Below are 18,148 nucleotides of genomic sequence, written 5' to 3' on the forward strand. Positions count from 1 at the left end.
GAATCTTTACCCTAAAATGGTTAAGAACCATTGTATTAAAGGCAGAAAACCGAAGCCCAGTTTGCATAATGGTTTCCTTTTATGAAGCAGATTTCAATTTCTCATTCCATTCTAGTTGCTTCCTACAACAGACAGTTTGGTTTTATTTTCAGGTCTGTGGACATGTCATTGATTACAGTTAATTGTCTTGATTACTGTTTATAGCTTAATTATCATCAAACCAATTGTTTCTTGAATTTGCATTATGACAGGGTGCATGTCGTCTTTGGACTGGTTATTTCTGGTTTTGAAGTAATCGAACAAATTGAAAATCTGAAAACCGATGCTGCAAGCAGACCATATGCAGATGTGCGAGTTATTGACTGTGGAGTACTTGCCACAAAATCAATAAAAGATGGTAAGAACTGTTTTGACAGTAGATGAAGCTGAGCCACAGGTACAGCATTGTTGAAGACTAACTAGATTTGAGTAGTGGAATTAGTGGCATAGCAATAGCCCTTGGTGCCTCTGAATCATACCTTACACATTTAATCTTTTAGTATATCTTGTACTTTTTCTTACTTCCCTTGCCACCAGCCTGATCCAGACCACCAGTATTTTGTGTCTGGATTATTGCCGTAGCGTTGTAACTGTTTACCTTGCCTCTGTCCTATAATCTCTTGTCAGCAGCAGTAGCCTCCTAACTGGTCTCATTGCTTATATCCTAGGCCCGCTATGGTGTGTTCTCAACAGCAAACAGAGTGATCCCTTTGAACCATAGTTTGCATTCATGTCACGCCTGCACAGAACCCTCCGAGGACTCCCTTCTTCAGTCATCCAAAGCAGAAGTCTTTACGGTGGTCTCTAAGGCCCTGGCTGGTCCAGCTGTCTGCTGTCTCTTTAAACTCTTCCCTTATTCATTGCCTTCCAGGCACATTGACCTTTTTTCAGACATGCCAACCATTCAGGTTCTTTGTGCTGCCTATTCTCTTTGTCCGGAACAGCCTTCGTTAAGATATCTGCATGACACGGTCCCTTGCTCCTTTAAGTCTCTGTTCAAATGTTGTGTTAAACTACCCTAATCTTCCTATTCCCTTTACACTGCTTTGTTTTTCTGTCTTAGCACTTATCATTTGTCATATTATGCAATTCTTTTTTTTTTTTTTTTTTTTTTTTTGAGACAAGAGTCTTGCTCTGTTGCCCAGGCTGGAGTGCAGTGGCACTGTCTCGGCTCACTGCAACCTCCACCTCCTGGGTTCAAGTGATTCTCCTGCCTCAGCCTCTGGAGTAGCTGGGATTATAGGCATGCACCACCATGCCTGGCTAATTTTTGTTATTTTTAGTAGAGACGTGGTTTCACCATGTTGGCCCGGCTGGTCTAGAACTCCTGACCTCAAGTGATTTGCTCACCTTGGCCTCCCACAGTGCTGGGATTACAGATACGAGTTGCTGCACCAGTCCTATTTCTTGTTATTTGACCCAACCAGAATATAGGCTTCATAAAGACAAGGGAGTTATTTCCTTACAATCTTGCCAGTAATTTTATTATAAACTTGAAAAAAGCTGTCTATACTTAATTTTTTGTTTGCTGTACGTAAAGCATATTTTATGATATTCAGTAAACACATTTTTTACTCTGAAAGGTAGGCACTGAAGTTTAGTACTAATGTTTTTATTAATGTTTCTTAAAAGTTTTTGAGAAAAAAAGGAAGAAACCAACTCATTCAGAAGACTCGGATTCCTCTTCCAATTCCTCTTCCTCTTCAGAATCATCTTCAGAAAGTGAAATTGAACATGAGAGAAGCAGAAGGAGGAAACATAAGAGGAGGCCAAAAGTTAAACGTTCTAAAAAGAGGCGAAAGGAAGCAAGCAGTTCAGAAGAACCAAGGAATAAACATGTAATGAATCCAAAAGGGTATGTGTAAAACACCAATGTACTCTTACCTAAAAACAAACTCTCTGGAATGGGAAAAGTATGTATAATTCTATAAACTCAATTTTATTACCTGTTACTGAAAAAGGATAGCATTTTTTAAACTTTATCTAAATTGAAATCTGGCAAATCTAGGAGTAGGTAGCATAGGCATTTCATCTCCAAGATTTGTGTGTTTTCAGTTTTCAGGTCAAAATAGTCCTAAGAATTCTTTTTTTTTTTTTTTTTTTTTGAGACGGAGTCTCGCTCTGTTGCCCAGGCTGGATGGAGCGCAGTGGTACGATCTCGGCTCACCGCAAGCTCTGCCTCCCGGGTTCACGCCATTCTCCTGCCTCAGCCTCCCAAGTAGCTGGGACTACAGGCGCCTGCCACCATGCCCGGCTAATTTTTGTATTTTTAGTAGAGATGGAGTTTCACTGTGTTAGCCAGGATGGTCTCGATCTCCTGACCTTGTGATCTGCCTGCCTCGGCCTCCCAAAGTGCTGGGATTACAGGCGTGAGCCACCGCCCGTGGCCTTTTTCTTTTTTTCTTTTTTTTTAATTTAAGAGATAGGGTCTTGCTCTGTTACCTAGGCTGGAATACAGTGGCACAATTATAGCTCACTGCATCCTCCACCTCCTGGGCTCAAGAGATCTTTCTGCATCAGCCTCCTGAGTAGCTAGGACTACAGGCGTGTACCACTATGTCTGGCTAATTTTTAAATTTTTCGTAGAGACAGGGTCTTCCACTATGTTGAACAGGCTGGTCTCTGACTCCTGGCCTCAAGCAATCCTCCCACCTAAGACCCCTAAAGTACTGGGATTACAGGTGTGAGCCACAATGCCTGACCTGGAACTCTTAAAATAAAAAAGTTAGGATCATTTACCAATTTTCCTATCAAAATTCTAGTCTTTGGGTTTTTCACTGGGTTGATATATTTTCTCTTTGTGAAAATCATGTAACTCTTTTGAGTGAGACTTGTAAGCTATCATTAATTATGCTGTTGTTTCAGTGTCTAATTTTATGTGCTTTTATTATGAAATGCAAACATTATACATTTTAATCAGCGACTTGGTTTGTTCAAAGTCACTCTGAGAGGAGTGATACCAATGAAAAAAGGTCAGTTGATTCCAGTGCTAAAAGGGAAAAACCTGTGGTCCGCCCAGAAGAGATTCCTCCAGTGCCTGAGAACCGATTTTTACTGAGAAGAGATATGCCTGTTGTTACTGCAGAACCTGAACCGTAAGTAGGATGACTACACTATATATTTTTATTTCTCTGAGACACAGTTCTGTCAGCTCATTGCATTCCACACTCATGTATGGAACATGATCCATGTTTGAAGCACATTGAAAGATACTATGGGAGTATTAGATTAATGAATGATATGTAGGAAATATGGGAGACTAGATTATTGAGTGATATGTACCGTATCTTTCAGAATTCACATTCTAGTAGGGAGAGGAGGTTGGGCAAGTTGGTCACGGAAGCCCTTATTGGTGATCTGGAAAGATTTTATTCCTGATCTTCTTGCCTTTGCCTTTTATTAAAGGGGTAAGGTTTTAGTTATCAGAATAGAGAGTTAGTTGAAGTCTTCAGATCCATTTGAGTGATGAAGCATGCTTTCCAATTTGAATAGTGCATAATTAATTGGTGAGTGGAGATACAATTTAGTATCATAAATAAGTTACTTTTGTCAACTTGTTCAACGATTATTTCTCTGCATTGGAAGAGTGAATATGTCGCTTCAGATTTAATCTGAGAAAATAGTATTTAATGTATTTTGTGTATTAGACTAAAGTTTAGAATTATTAAAAGAAAATGTTTCATGAACGGAAATACCATAATGGCTGGTGTTATTGATAAGTTCCCTATGAAGAGTTATTTTGAAAGCTGAAAAGTATAAGAGTCCTTGTTTATAATTAGGTCTTTGCATAAAGTTATTTAGTTTATTAAATATTTTTAAAGCCTGATATTGTCTTGTTTTAAAAAGTGATTGCAAAATGGCATGTATCTTTGAATTAATAGCTTAACATAATATGTTTTCATTATTAAAAATTCTAGCTTCTTTGCTTACTTTTAATTTTCATCACAATCTTCTTTTCCTAGGAAGATTCCTGATGTTGCACCCATTGTAAGTGATCAGAAACCATCTGTATCAAAGTCTGGACGGAAGATTAAAGGAAGGGGCACAATTGTATGTGTGATAAGACTTTTTTTGAAATTATGTATCTAATAAAAGATTTTTACCTATTGCTAAAATCCTAGCTTTAATTTTAGATATAATACAAAATCTGTTCAAGGAACTAATTGTATTTTCCATGGTTATGGGAAGGTATTGCTGTTAGAGCAAAGTATACTGCTGTGTTTGAATGGGTTTAATTGAGTATGAAAGGAGGAACATGTGAAACCATCAGTGAGTATGCTGAGAAATCATTAAGACTTTAAAGAGGAAAATTTTATGTGGATTACAGGTGAATCTCAGCCTTGCCTATCTCTTTTAATGCCTTGTTTGAAATAACTTCACCTGAACCTAATATAAAAGTTGAAAAAAAAAAGGAAGAACTTTAGACCATCCTTTTGGTAACTTAAATCATTACCTTTGATGGGATGATCTGAGATTGGGTCTTTTACTTAACTCTGTCATATAGCAGACTGTTGTGGAGAGGCATTTTTAAAAATAGTATTATTTTTGTTTTTAAAGCGCTATCACACACCTCCAAGATCAAGATCCTGTTCTGAGTCAGATGATGATGACAGCAGTGAAACTCCTCCTCACTGGAAAGAGGAAATGCAGAGATTAAGAGCATATAGACCACCTAGTGGAGAAAAATGGAGTAAAGGAGATAAGTAAGAACTTTGAGTAAAAGCATAATCCTGTGTCTGTTATATTTTAAGTGTTAAAGGGATTGGATACAATTCTGGACTTTTCATTAAAGAGTCAATGAAAGATTCACAGTCAGAATTAGACTGTGACCAAAGGAAATACGTTTGGGACTACTTGGTGAAAGTAGTACTCTTAACTTGGGCTTTTCAATCAAAATCCTGTTTTCCTTAAACAAAAACTATAAGCCTGTATCTTTTAATGACCTCTTAGTCAATTTTAGAAATAATTAGGACTTAGAAATTATATAGCAGATTCTTTCCTAGCCAGCCAGGTCACTGATGAGTTCATTGGTAAATGGGAAAACCTGCACTCGGTGTACATGTTGACTTTTGATCTCAGAGACTGTTGCTTTTTTAGAAGTGTACACATCTCTTACCTTCAGTACTGTCCCACAGTGGAATATTTATTTTAGGAAGGGGACAGGCTGCAGAATAGCTAGTGAGAAATATGCTAATGGGACCCTGTGTGATCCTCCATGGTAGTATTCTCTTTTTCTCTGGGGGCATCCTGCAGAGTGGTTTGGGATTGGGAAAAGGAGGAAAAGGAATGCATCTGCTGTGTAGAAGTGGCTTAGACACAGTGGTGCTGAGGACTTTCAATTCTGAGCCTTGACATAAACGCTCAGATTGTAAAGCCTATATCTGTTTTCGTGTACTTTTTCCTCAATTTCTTTTTTAAGTAGTTTACAGTCTTAGGGGAAATCTGGATTACCTCTATGAGGCCGAGAAAAAACAAGCTTCATGCTAGTTTCAGGCAGCTATCCTGCATCTTAAGAAAATCAACAAATTGTTTAAGACCTTGTTTTGACTCACCCTCAAAAACTGTTCTGAGAGGCAGAGGGTTGTAAGCAGGTAACAGCCAGAAACTCTTGTGATTGAGTTCAGCAGTATTCTTGTGATTAGTTGGTTTGGTTTTCAAACACATTTCCCTAACAAATGTAAGGTTCTTTGCTTAGCTTAAAAAAAAAAAAAATCCTTTTATAAGTGAATTTGTTAGTAGTTCTCAGTGTGTGTCTCTGAAAGCATAACAAGACCAGGCCTATAACTCTGATTCATGCTTCCTGCGTGTGCTTAAAGTGTTAATGGGGTCAGGAACTTTGTTGTTAACAAAGCTGTGTCTTAGGCGTAGAAAACATGCTTATAAATCACCGCATGAATATTATGTCCTTTCTATAGGTTAAGTGACCCCTGTTCAAGTCGATGGGATGAAAGAAGCTTGTCCCAGAGATCCAGATCATGGTCCTATAATGGATATTATTCAGACCTTAGTACAGCAAGACACTCTGATGGCCACCATAAAAAACGCAGAAAAGAAAAAAAGGTTAAGCATAAAAAGAAAGGGAAAAAGCAGAAACATTGCAGAAGACACAAACAAACTAAGAAGAGAAGGATTCTTATACTGTCTGACATAGAATCCTCAAAATCTTCCACTCGAAGAATGAAATCCTCTTGTGATAGAGAAAGGAGTTCTCGTTCTTCCTCATTATCGTCTCATCACTCATCAAAGAGAGACTGGTCTAAATCTGATAAGGATGTCCAGAGCTCTTTAACCCATTCCAGCAGAGACTCATACAGATCAAAATCTCACTCACGGTCTTATTCTAGAGGAAGCTCAAGATCAAGGACTGCGTCAAAGTCCTCATCACAGTCTCGAAGTAGATCAAAGTCCAGATCTAGTTCCAAGTCTGGGCACCGAAAGAGAACATCAAAATCACCAAGAAAACCAGCTTCTCAGTTAAATGAAAATAAACCAGTTAAAACAGAACCTTTAAGATCAACCATGGCACAAAATGAAAATGTAGTAGTACAACCAGTTGTAGCAGAAAATATTCCTGTAATACCACTGAGTGACAGTCCCCCCCCTTCAAGATGGAAGCCTGGACAGAAACCTTGGAAGCCCTCTTATGAGCGAATTCAGGAAATGAAAGCTAAAACAACCCATTTGCTACCCATCCAAAGCACTTACAGTTTAGCAAATATTAAAGAGACTGGTAGCTCATCATCCTACCATAAAAGAGAAAAAAATTCAGAAAGTGATCAGAGCACTTATTCAAAATACAGTGATAGAAGTTCAGAAAGCTCACCAAGGTCAAGGAGCAGATCTTCTAGGAGTAGATCTTATTCCAGATCATATACAAGATCACGTAGTCTAGCTAGTTCACATTCAAGGTCTAGGTCTCCATCATCTAGATCTCATTCACGAAATAAATACAGTGATCATTCACAGTGTAGTAGATCATCTTCATATACTTCTGTTAGCAGTGATGATGGAAGGCGAGGTAAGAGGAGACTTAGATCCAGTGGGAAAAAAAATAGTGTTTCACATAAAAAACACAGCAGCAGCTCTGAAAAGACACTTCACAGTAAATATGTCAAAGGTAGAGACAGGTCTTCATGTTTGAGAAAGTATAGCGAGAGCAGATCATCTTTAGATTATTCTTCAGACAGTGAGCAGTCAAGTGTTCAGGCTGCACAGTCAGCCCAGGAGAAAGAAAAGCAGGGCCAAATGGAAAGAACACATAATAAACAAGAAAAAAACAGAGGTGAAGAAAAATCCAAGCCTGAACGGGAATGCCCTCATTCAAAAAAAAGAACTTTGAAAGAGAATCTTTCTGATCACCTTAGAAATGGCAGTAAGCCCAAAAGGAAGAATTATGCTGGTAGTAAATGGGACTCTGAGTCAAACTCAGAACGAGATGTAACTAAAAACAGTAAAAATGACTCCCGTCCATCCTCTGACAAGGAGGAAGGTGAGGCCACATCCGATTCTGAATCAGAGGTTAGTGAAATTCACATCAAAGTGAAACCCACAACCAAGTCGTCTGCAAATACTTCACTGCCTGATGATAATGGTGCTTGGAAATCAAGCAAACAGCGCACATCAACTTCTGAGTCTGAGGGGTCCTGTTCCAATTCGGAAAACAATAGAGGAAAGCCACAAAAGCACAAACATGGGTCAAAGGAAAATCTTAAAAGAGAACACACCAAAAAAGTGAAAGAGAAATTGAAAGGGAAAAAAGACAAAAAGCACAAGGCTCCAAAACGAAAGCAAGCATTTCACTGGCAGCCTCCACTAGAATTTGGCGAAGAGGAGGAGGAGGAGGAGATTGATGACAAGCAAGTTACTCAGGAGTCAAAAGAGAAAAAAGTTTCTGAAAACAGTGAAACCATAAAAGATAATATTCCAAAACCTGAGAAATCCTGTGAAGAGGGCAACCTTTCAGGTAAACATAATACAGTGACTGTTTCCTCAGATCTTGATCAGTTTACTAAAGATGATAGTAAACTCAGTATTTCTCCCACAGCTTTAAATACTGAGGAAAACGTGGCCTGTTCACAAAACATTCAGCATGTTGAAGAAAGTGTTACCAATGGAGTGGAAGATGTGCTTCAAACAGATGACAACATGGAGATCTGTACTCCTGAGAGGAGTTCCCCAGCAAAGGTAGAGGAGGCTTCACCTCTAGGAAATGCACGGCTTGATACCCCAGATATAAACATTGTTCTAAAGCAGGATATGGCAACAGAACATCCTGAAGCAGAGGTGGTAAAACAGGAAAGCAGCATGTCTGAAAGTAAAGTGTTGAGTGAAGTGGGGAAACAGGACAGCAGCTCTGCTAGCTTGGCTAGTGCTGGAGAAAGTACCGGGAAGAAGGAGGTGGCTGAGAAGAGCCAGATCAACCTCATTGATAAGAAATGGAAGCCCCTGCAAGGTGTGGGGAACCTGGCAGCACCTACTGCTGCCACATCCAGTGCTGTGGAAGTTAAGGCATTGACCACTGTGCCTGAAATGAAACCACAAGGCTTGAGAATAGAAATTAAAAGCAAAAATAAAGTTCGGCCTGGGTCTCTCTTTGATGAAGTAAGAAAGACAGCACGCTTAAACCGTAGACCAAGAAATCAGGAGAGTTCAAGTGATGAGCAGACGCCTAGTCGGGATGATGATAGCCAGTCCAGGAGTCCAAGTAGATCTCGAAGTAAATCTGAAACCAAATCAAGACACAGAACAAGGTCTGTCTCCTACAGTCACTCAAGAAGTCGATCGAGAAGCTCCACATCATCTTATCGGTGAGCAATATTCTCTTTCCTTCTCCCAAAGAGAGTCTGTTAATGTTTAGCTTGGAAGAATATCAGAATTAGGGACAGAATTACTATTTCCAAATATCTGAAAGGAATAAGAAGTCTTGTTTTGTGTGATTCAGAGAGTAGATTGAGGACTTAGGGAGAGGGAATTTCAGGAGGAGAAATTTGGGCTGGGTTTACAAAACTCTATTACTATCAATTTAAAGCTCTCTGTCACTAGAAATGAGTTCCCATGATAGTTGGTAAATTCTCCATCTTGAAAGGTGAGGCTGCTTCTTGCCAGTCAGCAATGCCTTAGAAGGGAATCCTGAATTGATAGAATATATAGAATTTGCAGATCATTAATCTAACCTTCCATTTTACGCATGTGGAAGGTGAGGGCCAGAGAGGCAAAATTACCTGCCCAAGACTTGAGTCTTAGTTTAGATGTGGGATAGGGATAAACATGATCATCTTTAGGTTTTTTTGTTGTTGTTTGAAAAGCAATAAAAGAATTTAAAACACCTCTTCCTCAACTTTGTCACTCTGCACCTTCATGAAAAGGTTTTTTGTTATTGTTATAAATTGCATCATAATTTGTCAGCATAGAATGGATAACAGATGAGAATTAAAAACTAAAAATATTTGTGATGGTAATAGGAAGTTGTTAAGCAGTTGTGTTGCATTCTTTTTCTTGTAAATATTTTATGGTTTTACCTGTTTCTTAATTATTCATATCCCTTATTATATTGTGCTTGATACTCATCATTTGAACTGAAAATACCGTAAGAATCTTTGACATGTTTTTCCTTTCTAGTCATTCATCAGTCTTTCTTCCCTTGCCTACCCAGACTTCTTAAAAAAGGAACTGCCACATGCCGTCTATACTCGGTCTCCCATTTTCTCCTCGGCTGTGTGCTTGCTGCCTTCTGTGCCTTCCCCTCCCTGCATCTCTTAGTTTACTGACTTAAGACTTTCAGGTACCTCCGATGGCCAGTGCTGTGGCATATTTTCAGCCTCACTGCTGGAGCCCTCTGCTAGCTCTCCTTTCTCCTACTCAGGCCATTTCGTCCTTGTGTTATCAGCTTCTCTTCCTCCTCGTGGCCTTTTCTCTCTGAGTTCCTGTTGCTAGATGTAGTTGCCTGTTGAGCGACTCCAGCTTCCTATCTGCTTATGATCCACCTTACCATTTACACAGAGACAGCTCTGAGCTATTAGTGATGCTGGCCACTCTTCTCATTTACCTTCCCACCTCTGCCTTGGAGTGGGTGGTGTTTCAGTTTGTAATGAAGACAGCAAGGCATAGAAAGGCTCAGGGACTTGTTCTAGGCTATGTAGCTAACAGGTAGTAGACTGAGAGGGATAAGCCTGAGTGCTGCCCTGCCTCCCTGTTTTGGTTACCTGCCTGGGCCTGACACCCCCATTAAGCTGCGAACTCCTTGAAGTCAGGAACTGTGTCTTACTGATCATTCAGTCACCTCATAGGGTCTGGCTTTATTATTTTTGGTTGAATAAAAGACTACGATCTTATTAGAACATGATGTATTCATTTTCTTGCAGATATACTGGAAGCAGGTCAGTCTTCCAAAACATAAGTGCATACTGAATAAAACCTGTGGTGATATTACATAATGTCACCTATACACAGAGGTATTGTTCTGTTCCTGAATGACAGGCTTAAAGTAGGGGAGAAGGGTGGGGAGCCAAGTGAATGCAGAGGGGCAGAATTGTACTGCTTACATTTTTGCTTGTTTTATTAAGTATTAGACATAAAAAATGATTAAAGTATAAAAAACTATATAATACATACTCATGTACCTGCCATCTAGCTTAAAAAAATAGAACTTTGGGCCGGGTGGGGTGGCTCACGCCTGTAATCCCAGAACTTTGGGAGGCCGAGGTGGGCAGATCACGAGGTCAGGAGTTCGACACCAGCCTGACCAACATGGTGAAACCCCATCTCTACTAAAAATACAAAAATTAGCCGGGCGTGGTGGTGCATGCCTGTAATCCCAGCTACTCAGGAGGCTGAGGCACTAGAATCATTTGAACCTGGGTGACGGAGGTTGCAGTGAGCCGAGATCACGCCACTGCACTCCAGCCTGGGTGACAGAGTGAGACGACTCCTCAAAAAAAAAAAAATAGCGCTTTGATGTACCAGTGCCACCCCTAGTTGCACGCCTATGTCCCAAAGTTAACCATTATTCTAAACTTTGGTTATAATTTTGTCTTTATCGTTTTACCCCAAATGTTTCTATCTTCATACAATGTTATGTTTGTTTTTTTTATAAATAAAATACTTTTATATATATAGATGTTCTACATTTGCCTTCTTCATTCAACGTTGTATTCTAGAGATATATGTCTCTACCTTAATTTTTTTAACCCATTCTACCATTGGTGGAGATTTGGTTTATTTTCTTCTCAGTGTTATTGGTGTTATAAATCAGTCTTCTATGCACATACTTGTGCCAGCCTTTTCTTGTTTTTCTTCATTTTCTTCTGTTTGATTTTAACCATGGTTGTTTTGAGATTTCCTCGTTAGCTGACGCTGTCACATCCACTGTCAGGAGTTTGTGAGAGGCCTTTCTTCTTGTGTTTTCCTCTTCCTGCCCTACCAGTAATTAATTTTAATATCATGGTGAGTTAACATAATTATATATTTTTTCAATTGCTTTAATTGTAGATCAAGAAGCTACTCTAGAAGTCGGAGCAGAGGATGGTACAGCAGAGGCCGAACCAGAAGCCGGAGCAGTTCCTACCGGAGTTACAAAAGTCATAGGTGAGCTTGTGATCTCGCTCTGTGATGTGGTCTCCATCATGTCCACTTTTTAAGGCTATACAGATAGAGGGGGTAGTTGTTGAGAAGAATCATGTCATTACTGAATATAATACTGGCCTATTTTCTCATGTAGTTTTTTCTGTGAAAGAGCTGTGGAATTCTTGACTATTCCTCTGTTGGGATCTTATCAGAGTGAGACAAGAGAAGCAGTAGAAATATTTAAGAAGCCTTGACCCCTACCTCCACCTCCCCCACATGCATCTTCCTTAACCTAAGTTTTACATCTGCATTTACCTCTTGACATGGGTTAGAGATTGGGATAGGAAGACTGTAGAGAGGGGACCAAGAGGAAGAAGCATATATGTTGGGGGAAGGGTGGCCCCAGATTTCTAGTTCTCCTAGCTGCTTTCCCTCTTTTGCCTCTGAGGTATTTTCTACTGCTGTCACTTCACTTTACTTAACAGAGGTCCTACCTGTACAGACCTTTCCCCTAACTCCACCCAGTGTAGAGCCTCCCTAGTGACTTTATATGCATCTCAGAGAAGAACTGCATAAAACTTCATCTTAGGAAATCCAATAGGCTTTTTAGAAAATCCAATATACTTTTGATATGAAAACAAAACAAATGTAGCTGTGGGATTTCACTGTATTTTCACCTTGGTGGGCAAATAAATGTCTAGATATTTGGTATAGCCCATCCTGCCCTGATCTAGAAGATGATGGTCCTTCATGTGATTAATATTAGGACGTCCAGCAGGAGCAGATCCAGGAGCAGCTCATATGATCCCCACAGTCGGTCCAGGTACGAGCAGGGATTGGGTAACCATCAGTGGGGCAGAACTGAAAGATCTTGTTTTATAAACTGTTAGTTCAAAGTGGTATTTTATTGAGTAACTAAATGCATATATTTGTCTCCTGAAACCATACCTTTTCTAAATGAGGTCTTTTTGACAAGTTTTATCTGTTGGCCCATTGTACTCTAGTATCAAAAATGACAGTATCAAATTGTAATGGCAGGTGTTTATTGAATATAATTGCCTACAAAGATCCACCAGATTTAAACTAACTCGTTAATTTTATGGTATTTTTCAACGCAGAAAAGAAATTAAAATTTTTCTCTTTAATTATGTTAAGTCTCATTTGGGGGCAATTGTTAAATGTTTCCAGTACTTGTTTTGGAAATATATCCTCACGCTGTTACCTAGTGCCCATGTTCTAAGCTAGAACACTCCTAAGATCCTAAAAAGAAATAGGAACATATGAGTATTTGAGTGGGAAAATTTAGTGTTTGTTGTTGCTGTTAAAGCAGGTCCTACACCTACGATAGCTACTATAGCAGGAGTCGGAGTCGAAGTAGAAGCCAGAGAAGTGACAGTTACCACCGAGGCAGAAGTTATAATCGGCGGTCCAGGTGGGTCTCTCTCCTTTATCATCCGTTATCGCACTGCAGGCCACGGTGGGCACTTGATATGGGAGGTGACGGGCTGCTAGTGGAAGAGAAAGCGGTATAACCTTCCAAGGACAGAAATACTTCTTCCTGGTTAAATCTGAAAAACCCACAAGCAGCCACTAAAAGTGGCTTTTATATTAAGAGTTGCCAGGTAATATCTGTTGGTTATTATTAATGTTTGAATCTAAAATGGGTTTTTAAATATTCACATATCTTGGACAGACCTTTGTTTTGGAAAGAAAGGCGGCCAGCCAAACTGTGGCCACTTGCTTAAATAGAACTACTTGCTAGCAGTAGCCAGTTTCTCATTTTTTTTTTAATAAAAAAATACATAATATCATTTGCTTCAGCAGCAGGATTGAGGTTTATAGGTTGTCAATTATTTAGCAAAATACATTTATGTATTATATGTATTATGTTTAACATATTTTGGCTTCTGCAAAAATCTTTATGTTAACTTTTGTACTGTCCTTTTCTGGTGGCTTCTGGTCTTGCCTTCCCCTGTTCATTGCAACTACATTGATGCTTGTAAATATCAGTGTGATCTGGATACTCCCTTGCTTGAAACTCTTCAGGGACTCCCTACTGCTTTCATGATCAGGTCCAGCCTCCTCAGCACCAACTCCAGCTCAGACTCTTTCTGGCTTCCCTCCTTTAAAGTGCTGGGACTTTTCCTTCTGCCTGGAGACACACGTGCCCTCTTCACCATCTCCTCTTTTGCCACTTGAAATGGCCAGTTCCCATCTACCCTGCAGATCTCCACTGTCACTGGGCAGCCCTCCCTGATGCCTAATTATTGGATATAGTCCCTCCCATCTGCCTCTAAGACAGCCTTTGCTCCTACTGCGGCCTCCCTCGCTCCTAAATTATTTGTCTTGGCAACTATTGTATTCTGTCCTTGAACCCCAGAGAACTATACGTGGTTTCCTGTCTCTGTGTGTGTGTGTGTGTGTGTGTGTGTGTGTGTGTCCAGAATCTTGCAAAACGCCTGGCTCACAGTGAATGTTTTTCAAAATAACTGAATGGGACCCATGACCAGGTCCTCTTGACTAAGTATCCCAGTGGTCCTGTTCATGCCCAGGGCCGCCGCCACCCCTCATTGGACCCCATTTTGGTTTCCATTTCTTTAATGAAACTGTTTGTGCACCTTTTCCCCATTACTTTTCTCAGGTAATCTATTCAAATATTGATACTCATTTTGGTTAACATGGGAAACTATTCTGCTCTTTGGTTTTTTGTTTTTGTGGTCCCAGCATTTTCATGAATGAATTTCACACAAATTTCCTAAGATGTGATGTTTCTTTATTTTATTTTAATCTTGACATTACTACAACTTGTCATTTAAAACATCTTTGAAAAGTCCATAGTATGAGCTGGGCACGGTGGCTCACGCCTGTAATCCCAGCACTTTGGGAGGCAGAGGCGGGTGGATCGTCTGAGGTCAGGAGTTCAAGACCAGCCTGGCCAACATAGTGAAACCCCATCTCTACTAAAAATACAAAAAATTAGCTGGGTGTGGTGGGGCACCTGTAATTCCAGCTACTAGGGAGGCTGAGGCAGGAGAATCACTTGAACCCAGGAGGTGGAGGTTGCAGTGAGTTGAAAGCATGCCATTGCACTCCAACCTGGGCAACAAGAGCGAAACTCCGTCTCAGAAAGAAAAAGAAAAAGTCCACGGTGTTGCCATAGTCAGTACCCTATGTCTGTGCTATGCTGCATCAGTAGTGCATCAGTTACATTAGTGGCTTGAAAACATCAATAGTGTTTTCAAGCCACTCATATAAAAAAGAAGCTACAAGAGGAATTCAAAGATTTTATAGTTACAAGGTTTTTATATATTTTGTTTTGTTATTACAGGAGTTGTAGATCTTATGGCTCTGACAGTGAAAGTGACCGAAGTTACTCTCATCACCGGAGCCCCAGTGAGAGCAGCAGATATAGTTGAAAATGTCCTTTTTGTGGATACAAATTATATCTTATTTGTAAATATCTGGCAACTTAAAAGCTTAAGAAACTTAATGACAGTCTGTTGTTCTATTTCAATATCAGAGATGAATTTCAAAAATAGATACTTCTTAATTGTTACTCGTTCATTTACATGTGGGGAGAATTTAAAATACAGATATGTCTCCTAAAAATATTTTTATGCCACATTTTACAGTAGCCAACTATGGAAATGAACTTCATTTTCTTGAATCAAGAAATCGTGAAATTTATGTATAATTTGCAATATTATTTTAAGTCTATTTCACTCTATCTCACGTATTCCTTAGAATACAGATTCTTTTTGCCTGTTTTTCCAGTTTTAGCATATATGCTGCCAAGCATAGAACTGTGAAGGAGAACTGTTAAAGGCGGCCAAATATTTATATACTGATTACATAGAGTCTTGTACATAATGTGCTCTAAAAACAAACCACCCAGAATTGATACTGTTGGTAACCAGGAGTATAAGGCAGTGGCTCTGGGGTTCTTAATTCATTCCTAACTTCTTTGATATTTCACAGGATTAGGAAAGTGGTCATGATACGTCCCACACAGTCTGTATTACTTCAGGCTTGTGGGCAAGGTTAGGAAGAATCAATCAGCCTTAACTATAAATACCTGCACTGTCTCTGAGGACTTACTATTTTATGTTCTTTTTAATCAATACCTATCAGAAGTTTAGGTTATAAAAGCAATTCTATTCTACTTCATGCTTTGGTGCTTGGTAATTTTTGGTACCTCTTTAAGCATTACTCTTATAGATCATATATTTAAATACCATAAAAGAGAAAAATTAAATTCAAAAAAATCACTGGCACCAAAAATGGTTTATTCTGAGCTGTCTTCACTTTGACTATTTGGGGGGCTTCTCTCAAGTACAGATGTGGGTTGGGGTCCCCTGGAGCAGGCAGGATTGGCAATAGGAGCTACTGGCCACTCAAGTCTACTACGTGTGTGTACCTCTGGAAGAGTGAAGACTGGACTTCAAAAGTAACATCAAAATCTAACTGCCACCATCCTGGAGACATTTTGCAGGGCTTTCAAGTCTTTCAAGTACAGGATATTACCACAACAGCAGCTGAACTGTTGTAACCAGCATGTTTTTCCTGTTTCCACTGTGACCTGCAGCTGACTGAAAGCCTTGCATGACCTGACCCAGGTGCAAGAGACAGGGGAAGAGGGATAGAGGGTATAGCATAAATTATATATTTTCATGGCTTTGGGTGGTTCCTCCAAAAATAATTGGACCTGTAAAAACTAGTGTGTGTGTGTGTGTGTGTGTGTGTGTTTAATCTTTACTTTGAATTTGTTCCCCAAGTGTACTTAATCACCTTAGTGCCACTTTAATCCAGTTATGCAGAAGAAATTCATATTGGATGCCTGATGTAGAACTCAGCACCACCCTACCACAGGCCTTGTCTGGTGTATTTGGGAAGTGGAAAAGAGCCCTCAGTTGTAGGGAGCTGACAACCCTTGGTGGAGGGAGGGTGCCCTTGAATGTATTAAAACTATCACCCAAAGAAGGTATGAAAACAGGGTAAGGTGGTCAGTTGTTTGCCAGGTTGATAGACAGAAGTACATTAGAAAACAGGACTTTGGCCAAACAAACAATACTGGATACTGAATACAAAACAGTATGATTTAAAGGTTTTCAAGGGTTGCCTGCAAAGGAGAATATTACTACTAGTCAGAAGGGAAAAAATGCATTCAGAACCCAAGCAGAAACTGCCAAATGTAATTAAGAAAAGTTGCCCTTGGGCACTGTGCTAGTTTTCTATTGCTGTGTGACAAATTACCCCAAATTTAGCAGTTTAAAACAACACCCATTTAGCAGTTCTGTAGCTCATGGGTCTGGCACAGTGTGGCTGGCTTCTCTGCTCAGGGTCTTACAAGGCTGAAATAAGGGTTGGCAGGACAACATTCTTTCATGGAGGCTCTGGGGAAGAATCTGCTTCTAAGCTCATTCAGGTTGTTGGCAGAATTCAGTTCCTTGCTGGCTCTCAGCTGGGGGCCCCTCTCTCACCTCCTTAAGGCTGCCTGCATTCCTTCTTGTGTGGTCCCCTCCAGCTTCAAACCAGCCTTCCTGCTCTTTCTCATGGTTCATCTCTCTCTCCCGTCCTCCTCTGTTTTAGGGGCATATGATTAGCTCAAACCCACAGATATATTTGAAGGTCGATTGTGCGATAGAACATAATTGCAGGAGTACTATCTCATCTCATCATATTCATGGGTTCCGGAGATTAGCTCACTGAAAGGGGGAGGGGCATTTTCAAATTCTGCCTACCACAGGCAATAACTTTGCCCATCTCAGCTGTGGGTGGAATTTTATCCAGAAAAGATAGGCCCTAGAAGCCTCATTTCTTTTCTCCATGGACAAGGACAGCCCTCTGCTGCAGCATTCAACTTGTATGTTTACTGACAGAGTGAACTACAGAAATAGCCTTTCTTCCTAAAGGGGATTGTTCTGTATTTTGAAGTTATTTTTTAATAAAATTGAATTATGTTGTGTATTGTGCTTCTTAATAGGAAATGCATTATTGGACTGTTTTTGTAACATCTTGTTTATTGCAAATAGCTAGTATTGTTCAAAAACTGTATAAAATACTTTTGTACATATTAGCAATGTCTAATTTGTATACACTTCAGTTAAATTTCCCTAAAACTTGAAAGGGGACCTTGTAGAAATTAAAATATATACTTAGTCTAAGTCTGAGTCTGTGCATGTTTCATCTTTCTGCTGACCCAGCCAGTGAAGACACCTCATCTCCTTTGGCAGCTCCTTTTCTTCTAGCTGAGTGTTAGTGGTGGGTGTAGGAGGTGGAGCTAGAGAGAATGTCAGACAGAGATTTTAACCTACACAGGTAAGCATTAATGATGCTTGGTCTTTCTCTCCTGGAAACTCCAGATTTCCCCTACACTTTGTTGTCCAGCTAAAGTGACCTGCATAAAGATGTCTTTGCTGAGGGAGGAATATGTCACATCCCATCTGTGAGTTTCTGCCTAGAGACAGTGCATTTACCTACAGCCTCTACATTTCCCTCCCTAACAGCAGTACATCAGGCAGCGCAGCACATATCACTCATTCCCAGA

General features: G+C 39.9%; 1 protein-coding gene across 7 annotated transcripts in view; it reads left to right on the top strand.

Annotated features, from left to right (window-relative positions):
* Window positions 1-17,765, top strand: part of NKTR (natural killer cell triggering receptor) — a 48,997-nt gene extending 31,232 nt beyond the window's left edge. For 4 of the 7 annotated variants that reach the window (XM_028843998.2, XM_015131249.3, XM_077992242.1 and 1 more), the window contains 10 exons: window positions 252-397; window positions 1,672-1,894; window positions 2,979-3,134; window positions 4,002-4,089; window positions 4,597-4,742; window positions 5,955-8,846; window positions 11,527-11,622; window positions 12,368-12,424; window positions 12,929-13,033; window positions 14,930-17,765. In XM_028843998.2, the coding sequence (XP_028699831.2) occupies window positions 1,881-1,894; window positions 2,979-3,134; window positions 4,002-4,089; window positions 4,597-4,742; window positions 5,955-8,846; window positions 11,527-11,622; window positions 12,368-12,424; window positions 12,929-13,033; window positions 14,930-15,017 (3,642 nt within the window). In that variant the 5' untranslated portion in view covers window positions 252-397; window positions 1,672-1,880 and the 3' untranslated portion in view covers window positions 15,018-17,765. The remainder of the gene's footprint in view (window positions 1-251; window positions 398-1,671; window positions 1,895-2,978; window positions 3,135-4,001; window positions 4,090-4,596; window positions 4,743-5,954; window positions 8,847-11,526; window positions 11,623-12,367; window positions 12,425-12,928; window positions 13,034-14,929) is intronic. The other 3 variants (XM_015131248.3, XM_077992241.1, XM_015131246.3) reach the window with 3 other exon arrangements.
* The last annotated feature ends 383 nt before the right edge of the window (window positions 17,766-18,148 follow it).

The sequence above is a fragment of the Macaca mulatta genome, chromosome 2 (genome assembly GCF_049350105.2).
Source record: "Macaca mulatta isolate MMU2019108-1 chromosome 2, T2T-MMU8v2.0, whole genome shotgun sequence".
In the NCBI taxonomy this organism is placed as follows: Eukaryota; Metazoa; Chordata; class Mammalia; order Primates; family Cercopithecidae; genus Macaca; species Macaca mulatta.